At 43.7% G+C, this 24614-nt stretch overlaps 1 protein-coding gene across 1 annotated transcript in view; it reads left to right on the top strand.

Moving 5' to 3' along the window:
* The window catches only part of BUB1B (BUB1 mitotic checkpoint serine/threonine kinase B), a 72509-nt gene that overhangs the window by 29481 nt on the left and 18414 nt on the right, over positions 1 to 24614 (top strand). Inside the window, exons 9-14 of the mRNA XM_081105407.1 lie at positions 10901 to 11130; positions 14336 to 14448; positions 15208 to 15323; positions 17937 to 17986; positions 23630 to 23690; positions 23808 to 23913. Of these exons, the coding sequence (XP_080961533.1) occupies positions 10901 to 11130; positions 14336 to 14448; positions 15208 to 15323; positions 17937 to 17986; positions 23630 to 23690; positions 23808 to 23913 (676 nt within the window). The remainder of the gene's footprint in view (positions 1 to 10900; positions 11131 to 14335; positions 14449 to 15207; positions 15324 to 17936; positions 17987 to 23629; positions 23691 to 23807; positions 23914 to 24614) is intronic.

The following is a 24614-nucleotide window of genomic DNA, read 5'->3' as shown; positions in this document are numbered from 1 at the left end:
GAGTTTCTTTCTCTTGCTGCTTTTAAGATTCTCTCTTTGTCTTTTGCTCTTGGCATTTTGATTATGATGTGTCTTGGTGTGGTCCTCTTTGGATTCCTTTTGTTTTGGGTTCTCTGCGCTTCCTGGACCTGTAAGTCTATTTCTTTCATCAGGTGGGGGAAGTTTTCTGTCATTATTTCTTCAAATAGGTTTTCAATATCTTGCTCTCTCTCATCTTCTGGCACCCCTATAATTCTGATGTTGGTATGCTTGAAGCTGTCCCAGAGGCTCCTTACACTATCTTCGTATTATCGTATTCTTTTTTCATTTTGCTTTTCTGGTTGGGTGTTTTTTGCTTCTTCGCATTTCAAATCTTTGCCTTGATTCTTGCGCTCCTCTGGTCTGCTGTTGGGAGTCTGTATAGTATTCGTTATTTCAGTCCGTGTATGCTTAATTTCTAGTTGGTTCTTTATCATAACATCGAGGGTCTCATTAGATTTCTTGAGGATCTCACTGCATTTATCGACGGCTTCTAGACAGTTCTTAAGAGACCTTAAAAGTGTGGTTCTGAACTGAATATTCTCCATTGACAGTTTTGTCCTGTTTCTTTGTCTCCGCATTTTTTATGCTTTCTTGGTGCACCCCCTAGTGGTCTTTGTGCGCAGTCTTGTTGTAGTTAAGCCTTGATTGTTGTCAGCAATACCGGGGGTGATTTGACCTCCAGGCTAACTGGCTATGAGAGTCCGCTGTGTCTGCAGGGGGAGAGCTTCTGTGCTGGATCTCTAAGGCGGTGCTAATCTAGCGTTTTCCTGAGGCTATCTGGCAAATGGCTCTGCGCAGGGCTTGGGCGGGGCGGGTCCCTGGGGATCTACAGGGTGGGCCAGAGCGAGCAGTTATGGCTGCTCTCAGTCCTGTCCCTAGGGGCTCTGCCTCACAGAGTCCCAGCAACCGCTGCAAACCTCGGAGAGAAAGCTGCCTTCGAGTTCCGACCGAAGCCAGACAGTCCTGCCTCTCCTGTTTGAGTCTGGGTCCCCAGAGACTCGCCCGGACCTGGAGCTCAGGGTCTGAAACTCCCTCCCGATTGAAAACAACAACCGTGCCCTCCGCCGCCAGCCCATTCCGCGTGCACTCCGCACCTTAGTATTTCACTTCAGCACTGCGCCTCCTCCGAGTCTGGGTATGATATTCTCTTTCCTCCTAGTTGTAGAATTTCCACTCAGCCAGCCTTCCTGTGGTTCTGGATGATGTCTGTCCCGTCTTTTAGTTTTTTGTTGTTGTTTTTTGTTTTTTTGTTTTTTAAATATATTTTATTGATTTTTTACAGAGAGGAAGGGAGAGAGATAGTTAGAAACATCGATGAGAGAGAAACATCGATCAGCTGCCTCCTGCACATCTCCCACTGGGGATATGCCCGCAACCCAGGTACATGCCCTTGACCGGAATCGAATCTGGGACCTTTCAGTCCGCAGGCTGACGCTCTATCCACTGAGCCAAACCGGTTTCGGCCTTTTAGTTGTTTTTTGAAGTGGTTGTTCGAGGCAGCAATCTCCGGTGTTAACCTATGCCACCATCTTGGTTTCTCTCTCTTCCAGCTCTTGTCTGAGAACTCTTGATAGATTAAGAAAACCAGCAAAACTCTGTAATAGGAGTTGTAAATATTTTCCTCTAGTTTTCCACTTATCTTTTGATGTTGCCTAGCAGTAACCATTATAACTATATTTTAATTTCCTGCAACAATCAAATTTTACCATCTTTGCCCTAGCCGGTTTGGCTCAGTGGATAGAGCACCGGCCTGTGGACTAAAGGGTCCCAGGTTTGATTCCGGTCAGGGGCACATGCCCGGGTTGCAGCCTCCTACACCCAGGAGGAGGCGTGCAGGAGGAAGCCAATCAATGATTCTCTCTCATCATTGATGTTTCTATCTCTCGCTCCCTCTCCCTTCCTCTCTGAAATCAATAAAAAAAATATTTTTAAAAAAAACAAACAACAAATTTTACCATTGTGGTTTTTTTTTTTTATGATAGTTTTGTTTTTCTCAAATGTCATTTATTAGAAAATAAAATTCCAGAGAAAGTAGGAGATACAAGGACAGCTGGGAAGTGGGTACAGTACACAGACCTCTTTAAATCAGGGCCATAGATGATCAAAATAAAATGAACTACAGGCAGCCCTGGCTGGGTTGTTCATTTGGTTGGAGTATTGTCCTGTATACCAAAAGGTTGTGTATAGGTTCTCTTCCTAGTCAGGGCAAATATCTAGGTTACAGGTTTGATCCCCAATTGAATCCCCAGTCAGGGTGCATCCAGGAGGGAACCGATCAACCTTCCTTCCTACTTATCTTCCTTACTTCCTTCCTACCTTTCTCTCTCTCTCTCTCTCTCTCTCTCTCTCTCTCTCTCTCTCTCTTTCTCTCTCTCTCTCTCTCAAAGGCAATAAAAACATATCCTCAGATGAGGATTAAAAAAAAAGAAAGAGCTACAGGCAAAAAGCCAGTAACACATCTATGGTCAATTCACCTAGAGAGGTTCACTCTTGTTCCCCACATCCCTTACCCCTCCCCACAGCAGTCAGCTTTATCCTGGGTGTTTTCAATTAAACAAACAAACAAAAAGTTTAGCCCTACCTGGTTTGGCTCAGTGGATAGAGCGTCAGCCTGTGGACTGAAGAGACCCAGGTTCAGTTCTGGTCGAGGGCACATGCCTGGGTTGCGGGCTCGATCCCCAGTAGGGGGTGTGCAGGAGGCAGCCGATCGGTGATTCTCTCTCATCATTGATGTTTCAATCTCTCTCTCCCTCTCCCTTCCTTTCTGAAATCAATAAAAATATATTGGGGAAAAAAAAGTTTAAACTTTCTTGCCACCTGATGGTTTCTTCCTCTCCAGTTAATGGAATGAATCAGCAAAAGGGGGAATTTCCAATCCTTGGAGCTGGAGAGGAAGCTGAGGAGGGACAAACAGTTCAAAAGTATCCCCCATTAACTCTGTTCCACAATCATGGGGCACATCCAGCCTATTCTAGTTTAAAACATTAATAAGAAATTCAAATTCTCTCCCCCATTTTTTAAGGAAGATAATGCTTTGGAGGCACAAGAGTGAATTTCAAATCCAAGTGGTAGGAAATGAGGAGTATCTATCTATACTAATAAAAGGGTAATATGCTAATTAGACCAGGAGACCTTCTGGACAAAGCCATGGTGGCGGGGCTGAGGCAGAGGTGGTTAGGGGCGATCAAGCCAGGAGGGGAGGGTAGTTAGGGGCAATCAGGCTGGCGGGGTGGGGGACAGTTGGGGGCGAGCAGGCTGGCAGGCAGAGTGGTTAGGGGCGATCAGGCAGGCAGATGAGCAGTTAGGAGCCAGCGTCCTGGATTGCGAGAGGATGTCTGACTGCCGGTTTAGGCCCTGAGGGATCCCAGATTGGAGAGCGTGCAGGCCAGGCTGAGGGACACCCCAACCCTCCTGTGCATAAATTTTGTGCACTGAGCCACTAGTATATATATAAAAGGCTAATATGCTAAGTGTCCCCTCGGGAGTTCAACCGGGAGACCAGGAGTTCAATTGCTCACTATGACATGCACTGACCACCAGGGGGTGGCGCGGAATGAAGGAAAGCCCCAGCCAGCAGCCTGAAGCCCCCGATCAGCCCTGATCGCCAGCTAGGCCTAGGGACCATACCCGTGCATGAATTTTGTGCACCAGACCTCTAGTTAAGATATAAGAGTCCCATTTTCTCCCTCCCAGCTCCAGGGGATCAATCATCACTCTAATCCAGCCTCCTTGAGAACAAAGAAAATCATTGGAAATAAAACAAGTTTTGGTGTTTTTTAAATCCTCACCTGAGGATATGTTTTTATTGGATATGAGGTGGGGGGGAGGGAGGAGAGAGAGAGAAAACATCAATGTGAGAGAGAAACATTGATCAGTTGTCCGCCCCTGGCTCATGCCATGCTGGGATGGAACACTCAGCCTTTTGGTGCACAGGACAACACTCCAAATAACTGACCCACCCAACTAGGGCAGGAAAAATAAGTCTTAATGGGACCCCATGCCCCTTTCCTTCAGATAAGGCATCCCTTTGGCTCCAGATTACATAGATTTATGGCCCCATAGAATGAGGGAAATTCTTATTAAAAATGTGAAAGAAATGGAGCTTGGGGGAGAAGCAGCACAAGAGGAGTGCTGGGTTATGGGAAAGGCTTCCAAGAATTATCCAGCTGGCAGCCATGTTGGCATCTGCAGCCTAGGAGCGCCCTTCCCAGGACCCAGATGCCCTTGGGTGAAAGAAATCAAAGGCCAAGGCATCATATTATCCCACAGAGAAAAATGACGAGAGTGACCCATGAAGGAGTAGCCCCGGCATATTCACAGGGACCAGAAGGGTGAGAGAATGGAGGGGTAGAAGGCATATTCAGGGCAAGTCCTAGCAAAGTAGGTGAAGACAAGTGAAAATCTCCCCAGCCCCCCCCCAGCCCCCCGAAAGAGCACTAGTTCCTGAATACAGGTCCTTTGCAGAACTCCATAAGAAAGGCCCTTCCTTACACACACAAGAATCACATTGCTCTCCTTTGGGGGCAAAACCAGAAAATCTGGCAGCACAGACCTTAGTCTAGCATACTCAGCCCTTCCTGCTCCTCCCGGACTTGTCCTTAGAGAGGGGAGCTCTAATGGAGGACTCACTGGGCGCCTCCCCAAATAATTCCTATAGAGAGAAAAACAAACATACACAGACCTAGGGAAAAAGTCCAGTAAGAACCTTAATCATACAAAAAGTCCAAATAGCCTTCCTCTTTTTGCCTTCTGAAGCATATGTGAATCCCTTCTTACAAGGCTTTTGTCCAGTTAGGACAACATTACTATTTCATTTTTAAAAAATAAAATTAAAGCCCTGGTCAGTGTTTCACTCTCACGTTGATGTTTCTCTCTCTCCTCCCTTCCTTCCTCTCTCTGTAAAAATCCATTTGAAAATCTTTTTAAAAAATAAAATAAAGATATCTACCCTGGCCAGTGTGGCTTAGTTGGTTGGAGCATTTTCCCACACACTGAAGGGTGGTAGATTCAATTCCTGGTCAGGGCACTTACTCAGGTTGTGGTTCATCCCTGGTCCAGGTGAGTACACGAGGCAACCGAACAATATTTCTCTATCCCTTCCTCTGTCTCTCTTTACAAAAAAAGAAGAAGAAGATATCCACATTGCTCCCTTGACACAAGGTAAACTTAAAACTTTGTTGCAACCTCACAGCCTCCAAGGTCCTGTTCATTAACAACCAACTCAAACTCAGTCTGCCGAGGAAGGGATGGCAGAGAGCTTCTTACTCCTATCACCGAGGCCCCATCCACCTGGACAGCAAGGAGACCGGCCAAGGGCTCTGCCCCTTCACAAGGAAAAGACAAGTCATGCATGGAGAGTCCTCTCCACCAGCTCCATCACCAGCACGAGGTCCAGGCCAGGGCTCTGCTGGGCTCACAAGGTCTCATGACTTCAAGATCATACTTTGAACCAGTAGATCCTAGTTTGCACCTGACCAAGGCGAAGGTTCTCCCAGAATCCTTGCTCACTCAGCACACTCAGCTGTAGTTCCTGCTGCTGCAGGTCTCCCTTGGGGAGCTCATCATACACCAGCATTTCATTGTAGGTGGGGTTGCAGGTTTTTTGAGCCACTTTGGTTTTCTTCATAATGGTTTTCTGAGGGTCAGGAAGGAGGAAAATCTTCACGTAGGGGTCAGTGTCATTCCCATCCAGGAGCCGTTGCAAGCCCCGAATATGCATCACCGTGATGAAGAGTTTATTGTTTTTGTAGAAGATGGATAGCTTCACCTCCCCTCCCCACTTCCTGATGGGATGGGGCCCAAGAGCCATCTGAGGACTTGGGAACTGGGTTGGTGCTTGGATCCTTTTCATCCCAAGGCAGGGGGTGGAAGAAGGTTTATACCAAATCACACTCAGCCACCTCTAGGTGGTATGGATCAAATGTTTTTTCTTTCTTTCTTTCTTTTTTTTTTTTTGCTGGTGTTACTGCAACCTAATTACCTCTGTTTTTACTCATCCCATTCATTCTTTATGATGTCACAGATCTTCAGTGCAAATCTGATTGTGTCATTTCCTGATCAGAGTCCCTTGCTAGCTCCCCATAACCTATGGGATGAAACCCAAATTCCTTAACATAAATTATTAGACTATTTATGATTTTACCTCTAATAATATCTCCAGTTTTCTCCCCCATATATAGTCACATTATACTGTTGAACTTGTCTAGAATAGCCAATCTTTGGACATTTAAGTCCTTTTGTTCTATTTTTGGCTATCTATATTAATAATAGAGGAATATGCAAATTGTCCAGGATGCTATCACATTAACTACCGAACAGCAGGCTGCGTGGGGCTACCAGGCCAGCAGGGGGGGCAGTTGAGGGCAACCAGGCCAGCAGGGAGGGCAGTTGGGGTCAACCAAGCTGGTAGGGGGGCAGTTGGGGGCAATCAGGCCAGCGGGGGAGGGGGGGCAGTGAGGGGTGACCAGGCCAGCAGGGGGAGCAGTTAGGGGTGGCCAAGCCAGCGGGTGGATGGGGGGCAATTGGGGTTGACCAGGCTGGCAGGGGGGGGGGGGGCAGTTAGGGGCTATCAGGCAGGCAGGCAGGCAGGCAAGCGAGCAGTTAGGAGCCAGTGGTCCTGGACTGTGAGAGGGATGTCCCTGGGATTGGGCCTAAACCGGCAGTCGGACATCCCCAGAGGGGTCCCGGATTGGAGAGGGTGCAGGCTGGGCTAAGGGGTTCCCCCACCCCCGTGCACAAATTTCGTGCACCGGGCCTCTAGTTATGAATAATGCTTCTTTGAACATTTGTATACGTTTTTGTGTAGATATGTTTTCACTTCTTTTGGGTATATACCTAGAAGGGGAGTTGGAGGGTTATGTATTAACTCCATGCTTAATATTTCGAGGAACTGTTAAACTTTTTCCAAAGAGACTGCTCCTTTTTATATTTCTACAATGCCATAATGAGGGTTTCGATTTCTCCACATCCTTATTAACACTTATTATCAATTTTTTGTTTGTTTGTTATTGCCTTTGTGAAGTGGTATCTCATTAGGGTTAGTGATGTTGAACATCTTTTCATGAGCTTATTGGTCACTTGTGTATCTTATTTAGAGAAATGCCTATCAAATCCTTTGTCTATTTTTCAGTTGGATTATCTGTCTTTTTTTTTTATTAATATTGCTTAAAGTATTACAAAGGGTGGATAATCTGTCTTTTATAGTTGAGTTGTAAGAGTTTATATATTCTGGATAGAAGTCCATACTTTTATTTCTCGTACTTTTGGTGGTGTATCTAAGAAGACTTGGCCTACCCAAAGACATAAAGATTTACTCCTATGTTTTCTTCCAAGAGTTTTATAGTTTTAGCTCTTATATGTCTGTGACCCATTCTTAGCTAATGTTTGTGCATGGTATAAGGAAGGGAGGGAGTCCAACTTCATTCTTCTGCATGTGGATGCCAGTTGTTCCAGCACCATTTGTTGGGAAAACTTTTTTCCCCATTGAATAGTCTTGGTATCCCGATGAAAATCAATTGACCATAATGTATGGGTTTATTTCTGGACTCTTAAGTCTATTCCATTGATCTATATATCTATCCTATGCCAGTACCAAGCAGTCTCAATTACTGTAGATTTATGACAACTTTTGAAATCCGAAAGTTTAAGTCCTCCAACTTTGTCCTTTTTAAAGATTGTTTTAACCATCTAGTCCCCTAGAAATTCCATATTAAATTTAGGATCAGCTTGTCAATGTCTGCAAAATAGGCAGCTGGGATATGGATTCAGATTGTGTTGAATCTGTAAATCAATATAATGAATATTATTGTCTTAACAATATCATATCTTCAGATCCATGAACATGGAATGTCTTTCCTTTAGTTATATCTTCTTTCATTTCTTTCAACAGTGTTTTATAGTTTTCAGAATATAAGTTTTGCACTCTTAAAAAATTAGTAGACTTTATTTTTTTATTTTGCTTGAGTATATTTTATTTTTTATTGATTAAGGTATTACATATGTGTCCTTATCCCCCCATTGCCTCCCCCCCTCACCCGTTCATGCCCTCACCCCCCTGGTGTATGTGTCCATTGGTTATGCTTATTTGCATGCATACAAGTCCTTTGGTTGATCTCTCCCCCTTAGACTTTATTTTTTAGAACAGTTTTGGGTTTATTGTTTAGGTTTACATTTTACAGAAAAAATGTGCAGAAAGTACAAAGAGTTCCTATATACTAGCCCCACCTCTGTGCACATTCAGCTGTTCCTATTATGAATTAACAATTTGTTATGAATTGACAAAGGATATTGATACATTATTATTAACTAAGTAGAGGCCCAGTGCATGAAATTCATGCACTCGGGGCGGGTCCTGCAGTCCGGAAGCCCTTGGGGGATGTCTGACTGCTGCGGAGGCGGGAGAGGCTCCCGCCACCACTGCTGCACTTGCCAGCCATGAGCCGGGCTTCTGGCTGAGTGGCATTCCCCCTGTGGGAGCACACTGCATTGAGAGTCTGCCCCCTGGTGGTCAGTGTGCGTCATAGCGACCAGTAGTTCCACCATAGGGCTGAATGTGAGAGTGCGCAAACCAGGCTGAGGGACCTCACCAGTGCACAATCAGAGCTGGGGAGGGACATGGTAGGTTGGCCAGCAGGGGAAGGACCGTGGGAGGGCTCCAGGGCGTGTCCTGCCTGTCTCGTTCAGTCCCGATCAGCCAGAAGCCAGAAGCCAGCAAACCTACCAGTCAAGAGTGTCTGCCCCCTGGTGGTCAGTGCACATCATAGCTATTGGTCAACCAGTTGGAACATCTGCCCCCTGGTGGTCAGTGCACGTCATAGGAAGCGGTTGAGAAGCCTTAGCATATCATTATTAGCATATTATGCTTTGGTTGAATGGCCAACTGGATGACTGGACATTTAGCATATTAGGCTTTTATAAAATAGGAAGTTCATAGCTTACATTAGATTTTACTCTAATGTGTTTCGCAGTTCTATGGGTTTTGGCAAATGAGTGTCATAGATCCATTATTATAGTTTCATACAGAATATTTTCACTGACCTAAATATTCTCTCTACATTATTTATTCCTCCCTCTTATGAATCCCTGGCAACCACTGATCTTTATATATTTATAGTTTTGCCTTTAAAAAATTATTATGAAATATTTTATTCTTTTTGATGCTGTTATAAATGGAATTGTTTTCTTAATTTTATGTTCAGATTATTAATTGCAGGTATATGAAATACAATTGATTTTTATATATTGATCTTGTATCCTACTTATTTTATGAATTCATTTATTCTAATAGTTTTTAGGTGAATTCTTAGGATATTCTATACATAAGATTGTCATCTATAAATATAGATCACTTTACTTCTTTCTTTTCCATCTGGATGCCTTTTACTTATTTTTCTTGCCTCATAGCCTTGGCTAGAACTTTCAGTTTAAATAAAAGTGGCAAGAATGGACATTCTTGTCTTGTTCCTGATCTTAGCAGGGGAAGCATTCCATCTTTTATCATTAAGTACGATATTTATATGGGTTTTTCATAAAAACAATTTTTCAAGTTGAAGAAGCCTTTTTTAAAAAATATATTTTATTGATTTTTTTACAGAGAGAAAGGGAGAGGGATAGAGAGTTAGAAACATCTATCAGCTGCCTCCTGCACACTCCCTACTGGGGATGTGCCCGCAACCAGGGTACATGCCCTTGACTGGAATCGAACCTGGGACCCTTGAATCCGCAGGCTGACTCTCTATCCACTGAGCCAAACCAGTTAGGGCATTGAGGAAGCCTTTTAAGCATATAGATGCTGGACCCTACCATTAAAGGCTCTGATTCAGTGGACTGGGATAAGGACCAGGTGTCTTTATTGTGAAAAGGTATATAAGAAAATAAAAGTTATAAAGTCACCCTGCCCAGGATTGAGAACATCTGAGCTATCCTAATTGGCGTACTTTATATTTCATTCTTTTCAAACCTATATTACCACTCTCATTCTTCCCCTTCAGCTGAGAACCTTGAACTTCACACCATCAGTTCCCTAACTGCTGTATTCCTAACTCCCATTCTTTTGGGTGCTACATAGTGGGAAATGGGTATATTGCATAGGTTAATTTCCATTCATATACTGTGTTTGATTAAGAAATTGTATCATGGCCTGGTTGGTGTTGCTCAGTTGTTGAGCGTCGACCTATGAACCAGGAGGTCACGGTTCGATTCCCAGTCAGGGCACATTACCGGGTTGTGGGCTTGATCCCCAGAGTGGGCGTGCAAGAGGCAGCTGATCAATGATTCTCTCTCATCATCGACGTTTCTCTCCCTCTCCCTTCCTCTGTCTGAATTCAATAAAAACATAGTTTTAAAAAACAAAGAAATTGCATTATGATATATATTTTTTCTTTTTTTAAATATATTTTATTGATTTTTTACAGAGAGGAAGGGAGAGGGATAGAGAGTTAGAAACATCGATGAGAGAGAAACATCGATCAGCTGCCTCTTGCACACCCACTACCGGGGATGTGCCCGCAACCAACATACATGCCCTTGACCGAAATCGAACCTGGGACCCTTCAGTCCGCAGGCCGATGCTCTATCCACTGAGCCAAACCGGTTAGGGCGATGAAATATATTTTTTTTAACTATAAGGAATATAAATGTTTGATGACCCTAACTTATGGCTAATTTTCTTCCTAATCATAACATAGTACTTAGAACATGATTGTTGATAACCAATGTAAATTACTTGTAGGCTCTTTTCTCAACCTTTAGTGTTTTGTTTTTGTTTTAAAAATCAATCACATTTAGTCTTGCTGCTGACATTGTACTTGTGTTTTATCAAAATGTAAAAAATAACTCATTTAATCTGTATGGTGAATAATAATTATTTTGCTTCTTTTAGGACACCATGTAAAATTGAACCCAGTATAAACCATATTCTAAGCACAAGAAAGCCTGGAAAGGAAGAAGGTGATCTCCTGCAAAGAGTTCAAAGCCATCAGCAAGCGTCTGAGGAGAAAAAAGACAAGGTGATGTACTGCAAGGAGAAGATTTATGCAGGAGTGGGGGAGTTCTCCTTTGAAGAGATCCGGGCTGAAGTTTTCCGTAAGAAATTAAAAGAGAAAAGGGAAGGTATGTGTATTGATCTATTTATGTTTGTCAAAATAACTTAACTTGGTTGTAGGAAGGGTTAGTATATTAAGTCTGAGGAAAATTGCCTTATTTTTGTATGTTTGTGATGTTTCTATGGTTTCTACTGTTTCTCTTTCTATTTAAGCTGATCTCCCATTGCTGCTTTCCATGAGACCCCTGAGGGGAAAAAACTAAGCAACTAAGTCTGTGTTCAAAAGTAAAGGGAGAGAGGAAGCCCTGAACTGTAGGAACATTTCATATTCACCATTGTAATAGGCAGACAGCTATGATACCCAACATACATACATGTACATGCCATGCCTCACCGTTAAGTACTTTCCTCATCGTGCCTGAAATATTTCACTTGACTTTTGATACTCTACCTGGAATTTCTCCCAGGGTTCATTTAGGTTAACATACTCAGTCACTTAGATGCTATTTATTTGTATTATTTCTTAAAGACAGTATCTTTTGAAATTAAGGAAAGTTTTACTGTAAAAGGAGAAATTTAGAATTTTGGGAAAATGGGTAGCAGTTCTGTTCTGGAATCTAGAGTACTTGGGGCAAGAGGTAGTGCTGAATGGGCTGAAAAATACTGAAGTATAGTATTTGGAGCTTAAGGCATTAGAAGATAAGGGATAGCACAGAAAAGGAGGTAGGGGAGGGTCCAAAAGTAAAGTTCATCCATTTAGATATTTTGACTAGGATCTATATGAAGAAAGAAGAAATATTTCTTTGTACACAGATATCCAGAATAACCTACTATGGAAAGAGGATATGGAATATGTAAGGCTAGCTGGGAAATTTGATCATTTCTTATAATTTACTTGTGGAAAAATAATTTCTGAGTTCCAGGTGACAAGTTAGAAGCAAACTTCTATAAAGCAGACTGTTGTTAGTAAGTTTGGAATGGCCTTCATTTGTCATATCAACTATATCAAGATTGACAAAGGTGCTCTGGGTTCAAATAAATGTATTGAAAAATGGAACCTATGTATATAGGTAGGAGAGGGGGAATGGTTAGAAAGCAAGGAGATGGTTGAGACTTTTAAAAAATGGGAACCACCTTAACAAAGAAGTAGGCTAGGAGGGTAACCTAATATGAGCTGGGAAAGGAACTAAATAGGTACTCAGATAAAAAAATTAGTGTTTCCTTCAACCTAAGTATCCATCAATAGATGAATGGATAAAGAAAATGATGTGTGTGTGTGTGTGTGTGTGTAATGGACTATTATTCAGCCACAAAAAAAGAATGAAATCTTACCATTTGAAACAACATGGATAAGTCTTAGGGATGTAATGAATAGCATGGTGACTATAATTAATAATGTTGTATTGCATATTTGAAAGTTTTTGAAAGAGTAAATGTTAAAAGTTCTCATCACAAGAAAAAATTTTTACAACTGTATGGTGACAGATGGTATCTAGACTTATTATGGTGATCATTTTGCAATATATACAAATATAGAATAATTATGTTGTGTACCTGAAACTAACATAGTAATGTCAATTATACCTCAAAATTTTTAAAAATTAAAAGAAAACAGCATGAATAAAACAAACAAAAAACTTCTGTTTCTTTAGGAGAGGTCCAGCTTATACCAGATATATAGATGTAAGATGAAAGTACATTTTATTCTCAGCTAGCCAAAGAAGGACCTATGTTAGGGTTAGATGGTATTTGAATAGATGAGAAGACCTCTGAGGCTTTTTAAATACTCATTTCCTAAGCTGGCCTCTGAATCTAATTCATGAACATGTAATTCCCCTGCTATGTATAGATTGCATTCTTATAAATCCTCATGCCTATAATGAAGTGGTTTCTTGTTACTATTAAAAACTGGCTTCAAAGATTGTTGCTGATTACTTGCTATCAGGTAGGAATACTAGAAATAAGGAAGCCACAGGTAGGGCCTACAGAGAAACAAGGTAGTTGTACATTCTTCCCATTGCTACTTCCAAACCATTTTTTCCCTTCTCCAAAAACTCTAGCTCCTTTCAGATCCATGTCCTTCCATTTTTTTTCCTACCTCTTGAGCCTCCTTAGTCACTCCCCATCATTCATTAATTGACTAAGTACCTAGCTCTGTATCTTCCTTTCCATCCCTACACCATCCAGTAGTATGGCTTCTCAATTTCATGGTTGCCATATCGCTTGTGATCGCTTCTTCAACCCTACTGCCCAACTCTTCACATGGTCTTACTGTTGACCTTATCACCCAATAACTTTTTGACCATGCACCCTGTTGATTCAAGCCAAAAAAATCCAGAAGTCATCGTTGATCACTCTTTTTTTACTCTGCCCCCCCCCCAACTAATGAATAAGGCCATCAACTTTACCACCCCAAATTTTCCAAATCTTTTATCACCACTCCCATTATTAATCCAAACCACAATCTTTTACATTGTTTTGTTACCTCAAACTACAACTAGACTTTCTACATTCACTCTGGGCTTAACACAATCCACTTTGCTCACAACAAATGATCTTTTTTAAAAATCAGGTTATGTCACTTCTTTACTTAAAATTCCCCATTGTTTTTCATTATTTTAGAATGCAATATAAACTTTTTACCCCCATGTGACTTGGCCTCTGCTTACCTCTCCAACCCCATCTTTTACTTTTTTCCCTCTTACCATACTGCATACCATGCTGGCCTTCATTTGGATCCTTGAGCACAATGATATTGTTCCTTCATTAGGGCTTTTGTGCCAGCTAGTCTCTTGGCCTAGAATCTTTCCCTAGGTCTGTATAACACTGGCCCCTAATTATTCAGGTTATAGCTTTATAATGTCTCTTTCTGATAATGATCTCCCCTCATCACTGGCCTTAAACAGCCCCTGACTTCCATCCCATACTCAGTCACATATTTTCACATCACCTATTTTACTTTATTTTTAAACCTGATTTTCATGTTAATGTGTGTGTGTGTTTGACTCCCCCAAATTGAATTTTAGCATCACATGACCAAGGACTTTGCATTATGTACCACTGAGATGTAAATGCTCAGAGTTGTGCTCAGCATGTAGTAGGTACTTTATTTTTTACTGACTGAATAAATGAGACCTCAAGGGTTCTGCACCACTTATATCATTCACATCTATAATATTAACATCCATATTGAGGACATGAAACCCAAACACAGTTTTGACAGAGTAAATTGCTATGAGGAGTAAATGCCTCAGCCAACCTTATTGTTTCTAGCTGAGCTACTGATCATTGCAGAAAAGAAAGCAGAAATGCAGAAACAAATTGAAGAGATGGAGAAGAAGCTAAAAGAAATTCAAACTACTCAGCAAGAAAGAGCGGGTGATCAGGTTACTTCTCTCTTTTCTTTAATACGTGAAACTAAAGTTTATTGAAACAAATTTATGCAATGTAAAAGCATAGAAGGTAAAAGTCCTCAACCCCCATTTGGAGTTTTCTGTAGTTCCTTAACTGTTAATAGCAGCAAAGTTGAACAGGAAAGTAATTTAACAAGTGATTTCAAATTGAATTAGTGGCATGTGAAACAATTTATTAACTTCTTAGTTATATTCTAAACCATTGTTTTGTTACCTCTAATTTTAGCTCTTTTTTTCTATTCATTCTCCATTAAAATGGGGTTAACTAAAGAAATTCAGTATATGCTTGGAATTCTCATAACACATTGTATGCGGGAAACGTATTTATACGTTTTACGTATTTGTACGTTCTACCAGTGTAGTAGAGCGCGGGACACGTATTAATACGTTTTTTATAGATTAGTGGTAGAATGCGGGTAACGTATAAATATGTAAACTAAAGTTATCGTAATTTTACTGAACGTTGCCATTTGTGCAAAAAATTAGCAAAAATGGCCCGCGCCACCTGTTAGTGTGCGATAAAAACTACCCGCAAACAATGTGATAACAGTGCCAGTTGGTACTAGGAACATAAATTATTGGAAAGAACTTTTGTGGAACAGACATTTTATCTTATTGGTGGATATCTATGTGGAAAGTATTATAAAGCTAATTTTGGAACTAAAGATTGAAAATAGGTAGCATTTTCTAGATAGAGGGGACAAATTGATTCTGTTTATTTAATGCAAACAGCAAGAAGAAAAGATGCCTACAAAAGAGACAGCTGAACTGCAAATTGCTTCTGAATCTCAGGAAATACCAGGAATGACTGTGTCCAATTCTGTTTGTCCAGTAAACTCTTGTGCCAGGTAGGACCACATTGGTGGAAAGGATGATGCTTATGGGAAGGCATTTACAACCAACCTCTGACTCTCTAGTGACTTGAAGTCTCTTTGACTTCTGTAGTATCAAGACATGATTTTGCAAGTTTCTGTCACAACATAAACTTTGATGCTGATGAGGGAGGACAGGGTAATAACTTTTTCTATTAAAAACTAACAAACATTATAGAAGCAATCAAATATAAATAATTGTTTAAAAGGCAAAACTACCCATTTCTGCCACCAAGAGATGATTACTATTAACATTGTTTTTGTTTTGTTTTATAAAACTGAGAGTTTATCCCTGCCATCTGTGGCTCAGTTGGATGAGCATCATCTCATGCATCAAAAGGTCAGGTTGATTCCAGATCAGGGCACATGCCTGGGTTGTGGGCTCTATCCCCAGTAGGGGGTGTGCAGGAAGCAGCCGATTGATGTTTCTCTCTCCCTTACCTTTTATTTCTCTCTAAAATCAATAAAAAAATTTTTTTAAAAACACATGAGAGCCCTAGCCAGTTTTGCTCAGTGGATAGAGCGTTGGCCTACGGACCAAAGGGTCCCTGGTTTGATTCCGGTCAAGGGCACATACCTTTCTTGGTTACAGGCTTCTCCCCAGCCCGGGCCCTGATCGGGACGTGTGCAGGAGGCAACCAATCGATGTGTTTCTCTCACATCGATGTTTCTCTCTGTCTTTCCCTCTCTCTTCCGTTCTCTCCTAAAAGATCAATGGGAAAATATCCTCTGGTGAGGATTAACAACAACAAAAAAAGACAAACACATGAGAGTTTACCATTTTGTAATCTGCTTATACTGTTAAAGTAACTTAACATCTTTTATCAAACATCTGTAATAATAAAACTGTAATATGCTAATTAGACTGGATGTCCCTCCAGATGACCTTCTGGACAAAGCTGGGCTGTGAGGGAAGCCTGGGTCCTGGGTGCCAGAGGGAAGCTGGTGACGGTAGCCGAGGGAAGGAAGGTCTACTCTTGCACGAATTTTATGCATTGGCCTCTAGTCTACACTAATAAAAGAGAAAAATGGTAATTGGCGTACGACGATACCCTTTTCATTGGCTAATCAGGGCTATATGCAAATTAACTGCCAACTAAGATTGGCAGTTAACTGCCAACAAGATGGCGGTTAATTTGCGTATGTAGGCACAATGCAGGGAGGCGAAAGGGAAAGCAGGAAGAAGCCCCCTGCCACTGACAGTGATCGGAAACCCAGGGGGGAGCTAAGAGCTGGGGGGCAGGGCAAAGGCGGCCCTGGGGCTGCCTTTGCCCTGCCCCCCAGCCATGATCGGAGAATCAGGTGCCTTTTCCGCCCTGGCCAGTGATAGCAGGAAGTAGGGGTGGAGCCAGCGATGGGAGCTGGGCAAGGTCGAAGCTGGCAGTCCCAGGAGCTAGGGGCCCCTTGCCTGGGCCTAAAGCGAAGCCCACGATTGCGGGGCCGCTGCAGCTGTGGGTCCCTGCTGCCCGGGCTGGACACCTCAGCCAGAGGCATCCTGCAGAGGCAGGGGCGGAGCCCACGCGATCGCGGCCCCCCCCCCCCCCCCCCCCCCCGCTGCCACTGCAGGTCCCCGCTGCCCAGGCCGGACGCCTAGGCCAGAGGCGTCAGGCCTGGGCAAGGGGCCGATCCAGTGATTGGAGGGTGATGGGGGTCAACACCTGAGGGCTCCCAGTATGTGAGAGGGGGCAGGCTGGGCTGAGGGACACTCCCCCGCCACACACACCCAGTGCACGAATTTCGTGCACCGGGCCCCTAGTCTTTATATAAAAGCCTAAGCAACCGGCCACCTGGCCGGTAGCTGTGATGCACACTGACCACCAGGGGGCAGGCGCTCAATGCAGGAGCTGTTGAGCGACAGCAACTTTGCAGAGTGCCCTTTCACACACCAGGACCCCTCGGGATGTTGGACTGCCAGTTTTGGCCCAATCCCCACAGGCCAGGTCGAGGAACCCCACCTTCCAGAGGGACCCCACTCACTCCGCAGACGCCCTTTGAGCCCCGGTGCCACCCCAGTGTGGCCGGCCTGGGAGGGACTGCAGGAAGTTGGCTCCAGGGCATGTCCAGCTTGCCTTGCCCAGTTCTACCCCGCTGGCTACCTTCTAATTAATTTACTTTTAATGTGCACGAATCCTTGCACCGGGCTTCTCTTATTTCTATAATGGCTATAATGACTGAAGGTTCCATCTTTTTAAAGAATTTTGATTGACAGTACTAGAATATTTTCTTCATCTAGGAGTGAAAAAGAGTAATAAAAAAGCCTCCTAGGCTTTTTGTTGTTAATCTTCACCCAAGGATATTTTTTCCATTGCCTTTTTTTTTTTTTTTTTGAGAGAGAGAGAGGGAGGACAGGAAGGAGTGGGGGAGATAGTGAAACATCAATTGGTTGCCTCCTGCACAAGCCCCAACCAGGGGCTTAGGATTGACCTGCAACCCACGTATGTGCCCTTGATCAGAAATCGAACCTGAGGCCCTTTGGTGAGCAGGCCCATGCTCTAACCATTTAGCAAACTGGCCAGAGCAAGCCTACTAAACTTAAAAATTCTTTCTGTGAGTAGTAAGCACATCTTTTAAAACAATTTTTTTTTATAGGGAAACTTCACTTGCAGAAAACATTTGGCAAGAACAACCTCATTCTAAAGGTAAGTTGCATTTGACAGTGTCATGAAGAACTTGCTGATAACCCATGCTTTATGTAACGAGTGATAAATATTTTTCTTAATTACAATAAAAAGAGTTGAAAGAAGGCAGAGAGGGGGACTAAAGTTATTATTGTATCTTTGAATCATGGAATCTATATATATAAAAGCCTAAGCAACCGAACAACCGCTCGCTATGATGCTCACTGATCACCAGGGGGCAGATGCTCAATGCAGGAGCTGCCCCCTAGTGGTCTTTGTGCTCCCACAGACAACTTCCCGCAGCTGGCCAACCTCCCGCGGTCCCTTTCCCCGGCTGCCCTGATCCCGCCTATCAGGATTGGGCAAGATGGCCCGATCGACCCAATTGCCAGCCAGGCCAAAAAACCCCACCGGTGCATGAATTCATGCACTGAGCCTCTAGTTTATTTATAAGCATATGATCCTATATAATAATAGAGACACATGGTAATTAACCGTAACTTCGCTACCCTTCCCATTGGCTAATCAGTGAGATATGCAAATTAACTGCCAGCCAAGATGGCAGCCGGCAGCCAGGCAGCTGAAGCGAACAGGAGTCTTGCTTGCACCAGTGAAGGACGAAGCCAAGGTTCCCCGCCTGCCGCAGCCCAGCTCTGAGCTCCGGATGCAACAATGTTGCAATTATAGAACCTAAACAAACCCCCGGTAGCTGCTTTCAGCCGGCAACGGCCTCAGAGCTGGAGCCAGCTCTCAGCTCCAGTGACAGCTGTAGAAGGTAAATAAATCCCAGAATTAAAAAAAAAAGAAAAAAGGAGCGGCTGGGAGATTCAGTTACCCACCAGCCTGAAAACAGCCCTCAGCCCCTCACCCAGACTGGCCAGGCACCCCAGTGGGGACCCCCACCCTGAAGGGGGTGTGACCAGCTGCAAACAGCCATCATCCCCTCATCCAGGCTAGCCAGGTACCCAAGTGGGACACCCACCCTGATCCGGGACACCCTTCAGGGCAAACCAGCCGGCCCCCACCCATGCATCAGGCCTCTATCCTATATAGTAAATGGGTAATATGCAAACTGACCCTAACAGCAGGAGGACTGGGAATGACTGATCACTATGACACACACTGACCACCAGGGGGCATGCGCTCAATGCAGAAGCTGCCCTCTGGTGGTCAGGGCGCTCTCACATGGGAGGAGCTCTGCTCAGCCACAAGCCAGGCTGATGGCTGCCAGTACAGTGGTGGTGGTGGTGGGAGCCTCTCCTGCCTCCTCAGCAGCGCTAAGGATGTCCGACTGCAACTTAGGTCTGCTCCCCGCTGGCAAGTGGACATCCCCCGAGGGCTGCCGGGCTGCCAGAGGGATGTCTGATTGCCATCTTAGGCCCAATCCCCTGGGGAGTGGGCCTAAGCCAGCAGGTGGTCATCCCCTGAGGGGTCCCAGACTGCGAGAGGGCACAGGCCAGGCTGAGGGACCCCCCCACACCTACCCCCCAAGTGCACAAATTTTTGTGCACCGGGCCTCTAGTTTGATATAAAAGACATTCAAAAAAGTGTTTCTGAAATACTTGGTTTAAATGTAAATATAAATTTATACTAACTACCAAATAATCTTCCACTTTAGCTAGTGTACATTAAATCCTTCTCAGAAATTTAGTATCCAGCAGCCAAGACTGGAAAGTGATCTTTGGAACAAAGAAAAAAAACTTAAAACTAAGACTATTGTATATTCCAGTTTGTTATCTTTTCCATTTAGAAACATGTTAAAATGGTAAGAACATGAATATTACCGTAAGTAGTTACTTTTTTTTTTTTAATATATATTTTATTGATTTTTACAGAGAGGAAGGGAGAGAGATAGTTAGAAACATCGATGAGAGAAACATCGATCAGCTGCTTCCTGCACACCCCCTACTGGTTATGTGCCCTCAACCAAGGTACATGCCCTTGACTGGAATTGAACCTGGCACCCTTGAGTCCACAGGCCGACACTCTATCCACTGAGCCAAACCGGTTAGAGCTGTAGTTAACTTTTCTTTAAAAAAAGACATTAAATCAAATCTGAGTAAAGCTCTAATTCTAATAAACCTCCCACCAAATTTTTATAGGAAATAAAAGCAGGGAGGAACAGGTTAAATAACACAGAAGGATGTAATTGGCAAAAAAATTTCAGGATTATGGAGCAAACAACCCAGTTTCTTCAACAACAATTTATTTTTTAAAAATTCTATGGAATAAAAGTGACTTGAGAGACATTTTATTTTACTATTTATTCAATTTTTAGAGAGGAAGGGAGAGGGATAGAGAGATAGAAACATTGATAAGAGAGAAACTTTGATCCCATACACCCCTCACTGGGGATTGAAACCTCAAACCAGGCATGTGACCTGACTGGAAATCCAACAGGGGACCTTAGTTTATGGGTCAGTGCTCATCCATTGAGCTACACTGGGTGGGCTAGGAGACATTTTAACTAGTCACAATACATGGATCTTACTCTGCTTCCCCAGTTCAAACTTTCTAAAAATTTTGGTAAAATGTGAAACTTCTGATTGAATAGTTGATATTCAGAAATTGTTAATTCTATAGTTATGAATCATGCTTTGGGATTATGCTTTTTTAAAAAGAGCCTCTCATGGAAATACATACTGAAATTTGTATAGGTGAAATGATGTCTTGGATTTGTATCAGAATAATCTGGAGTTGGGTTGAGTTTGGGGAGTGTGGTAGTGGTGGGGAATAAAGATAAGCAAGATCATCCATGTTTAGATAATTATTATTAAACTGGAGACCCAATGCACGAATTTGTGCATGGGTGAGGTCTGGCTGCCCACCCCGATCAGGGCTGGGCTGGCTGGGCAGAGGGGCTGTGTGCAATTGGCTGGCGGGCCCTGCCCCTGATTGGCGTTGGGGGGCCGATTGGGGACATGTCCAGCCATAGGGAGGGACTGTGGGCCGGCTGGCCCCAACCCCAAATCGGGTGGGGGGTGCCGATCGGGGGCCAGCAGCCTGGGAGAGGGGCCATGGGTGGTTGACCAGCCGACTCTGCCCCTGATCAGGATGGAGGGCTGATCTGGGGTGGAGCCGGGCAGGGGGAGGGGCTGCAAGAGGTTTGTTGGCTGGCCCTGCCCCCTATTGGGGTTGGGGGGAAGTCAGGGGCGGGGCCGGTCAGGGGTAAGGGCTGTGGGCCGATCAGGGAGCAAGGGGGTGGGGTGTTTGGCCACCCTTGATCAGGGTGGGAGAGCCTGGTATTGGGCATTACTTACTAAAGCAGTGATGGTGAACCTATGACACGAACTCGTTTTTTTAGTTGATTTTTCTTTGTTAAATGGCATTTAAATATATAAAATAAATATCAAAAATATAAATCTTTGTTTTACTATGGTTGCAAATATCAAAAAATTTCTATATGTGACACAGCATCAGAGTTAAGTTAGGGTTTTTCAAAATGCTGGCACGCCGAGCTCAAAAGGTTCGCCATCACTGTAAAGGATACTTATTGAGAACAGTAACTGGGAAGAATGGGAAAAGAGCAGGTTTGAGCAGAGGAATAAGTAAAGCTATAATGCTGGCCAGGGATCAGCCTCAGGAAACCACATAGAGAGCTCTTGGGTCAATGTGGAAAAAAGGAGACATATGTACCTGATCGGGCTGGTTCGCTGGCCACAGTGGGCGTCATAGCAAACGGTTGTTATGATCTTATAGTCACTGGCTTTTTATATATAGAGATGATCTTTAATGTGTTTGAAATTATCCTATCTAATAAAATAGTAACATGCAAATTAAATGTCACTCTCTCACTCCATCAGAAAGATGGCTGCGGCTACGGAGCTGGAGCGACCAGGAGGCTTGGGTTGCCCCTGGCGATGGAGGAAGCCAAGCTTCCCCCCTGCCCTGTCCGGCCCTGAGCTCTGCTCAAGGTTACAAAGTTTCAATTATAGAAGATAAATAAATCCTAGATACCTGTTTCTAGCCTGCGGCCGTGGCCAGCCTGAAAACGGCCCTCAGCCCCTCACCCAGGCTGGCCAGGCACCCCAGCAGGACCCCCCCACTCCCGCCACCCTCAGTGGCTGTGGCCAGCCTGCAAACAGCCATCAGCCCTTCACCCAGGCTGGCCAGGCACCCCAGTGGGGACCCCCACCCTTAAGGGGGTGTGGCCAGCCTGCAAACAGCCCTCAGCCCCTCACCCAAGCTGGCCAGGCACCCCAGCGGCACCCCCACCCTGATCCGGGACACCCTTCAGGGCAGACCAGCTGGCCCCCACCTGTGCACCAGGTCTCTATCCTATATAATAAAAGGGTAATATGCAAATTGACCCTAACAGCAGAATGACTGGGAATGACTGGTCACTATGACACACACTAACCATGAGGGGCAGACGCTCAATGCAGGAGCTGCCCCCTGGTGGTCAGTGCGCTCCCACAGGGGGAGCTCTGCTCAGCCACAAGCCAGGCTGATGGCTGCCAGCACAGCTGTGGTAACGGGAGCCTCTCCCACCTCCTCAGCAGCACTAAGGATGTCTGACTGCAGCCTAGGCCCGATCCCCCCGGGGAGTGGTTCTAAGCAGGTGGACATCCCCTGAGGGGTCCCAGACTGCCAGAGGGCACAGGCCAGGCTGAGGGACACCCCTGAGTGCACAAATTTTTGTGCACCGGGCCTCTACTCCTATATAATAAAGAGGTAATATGCAAATTAACCCTCACGCCATCATAAGATGGCTGCCTACGACCAGGCCGGCAGCGGGTTAGTGAGGGATGACCAAACGACTGAACACGCAGGCTGCGTGGGGTGACCAGGCCAGCAGCGGGGTTAGTGAGGGACAGCCAAACAACTGAACAGCAGGCTGGCGGGGGGGCCATGAGGGGCGACCAGGCCAGCACGGGGCGCAGTTGGAGGCGACCAGGCAGGCAGGCAGGCGAGTGATTAGGAGCCAGCAGTCCAGGATTGTGAGAGGGATGTCCAACTGCCGATTCCCAGAATCGGGCCTAAACCAGCAGTTCGACATCCCCCAAGGAGTCCTGGATTGGAGAGGGTACAGGCTGGCCTGAAGGGATGATTCCTCCCTCCCCTGTGCATGAGTTTCGTGCACCAGGACTCTAGTTCATTATAAAAAACCAAGTTGCCTTTCTGCTTTCAAACAGTACAAAATATTAACACATTGTTTGCGGGTAGTTTTTATCGCGTGCTAACAGGTGGCGCGGGCCATTTTTGCTAATTGCACAAATGGCAACATTCAGTAAAATTACGATAACTTTAGTTTACATATTTATACGTTACCTGCATTCTACCGCTAGTCTATAAAAAACGTATTAATACATGTCCCACGCTCTACTACTACAGTCAGCGTAAAACATATAAATACGTTTCCCGCATACAATGTGTTAATTGATCTAGTTGCCTTGAAGAATAGAGCGTTTACTCTAAAGCAGCAATTCTCAACCTGTGGTTCGCAACCCCTTTGGGGGTCGCCTAAGACCATCGGAAAGCACATATATAATTATAATTACATATTGTTTTTGTGGTTAATCACTATGCTTTAATTATGTTCAATTTGTAACAATGAAATTGGGGGTCACCACAACATGAGGAACTGTATTAAAGGGTCGCGGCATTAGGAAGGTTGAGAACCACTGCTCTAAAGAGTATAAATCTAGTCTCTTTTTTCTGTAGGTCCCAGTGTACCTTTCTCCATTTTTGATGAGTTTCTTCTTTCAGAAAAAAAGAATATCAGGTTTGAGTATTTTTGTTTTGTTTTGACACTTTAAAGTTTTCTATTTTTATAACTGAGAGTTTACTGTTATCTCTGTCAATAGAACAATATTGTTAAATGGAATATGTCTTTTTATAGTCCTCCTACAGATCCTCCACGGGCTTTAGTCCAACGAAAACCCCTTGCAGTTCTCAAAACCTCAGACAGCATCAATTCAAATGAAGATGTGTCTCCAGATGTTTGTGTAAGAAGTATTCCTAAGTTAATATAAGTGGACTAGTGGATTGTTTCATTCAATTCTCAAAAAAAGTTTAGGATTCAAGTGAAAATTACTGACTTGAAGAAAGCACTGGCCAGTTTTATTACCTCCCTCTCTTTTTCTAAAAATCAGTTTTAAAAAGCACATGGAAAGATGTTCAACATTATTAGTCAGAATCAAAACCACAGTGAGATACTAGGATAAGCACCAGGATGGTTATAATAACAAAAGACAGAAAATAACAAGTGTTGGTGAGGATACTGAGACATTAGAACATTTATACATTGCTGGTAGAAATGTAAAATGGTATAGCCACTTTGTACAACAGTTTCTCAAAATGTTAAACCTAGAGTGACCATATTATCAGAAATTCTCTCCTAGGCTTATATCCAAGAGAATTAAAAACATACATTAACACAAAAAAACTTGTACATGACTATTCATAGCATTATTCATGATAGCCAAAAAGTGGAAACCCAATGTCCATCAACTGAGGCATGGATAAATAAAATGTTGTATATCCCTACTGTAGATTATTATTCAGGCATAAAAAAGAAAGAGGAACTGATATATATTATAATATGGTTGAACCTTGAAAACACTTAGGTTAAGTGAATGAAGCTAAACACAAAAGACCACATATTCTATGATTCCATTTATATGAAATGTCCAGAATAGGCAAATTC

Source organism: Myotis nattereri (assembly GCF_964212035.1).
Source record: "Myotis nattereri genome assembly, chromosome: 1".
Lineage (NCBI taxonomy): Eukaryota > Metazoa > Chordata > Mammalia > Chiroptera > Vespertilionidae > Myotis > Myotis nattereri.
The sequence above is the reverse complement of the archived record's forward strand: the minus strand, read 5'-3'. Positions and strand labels throughout refer to the sequence as shown.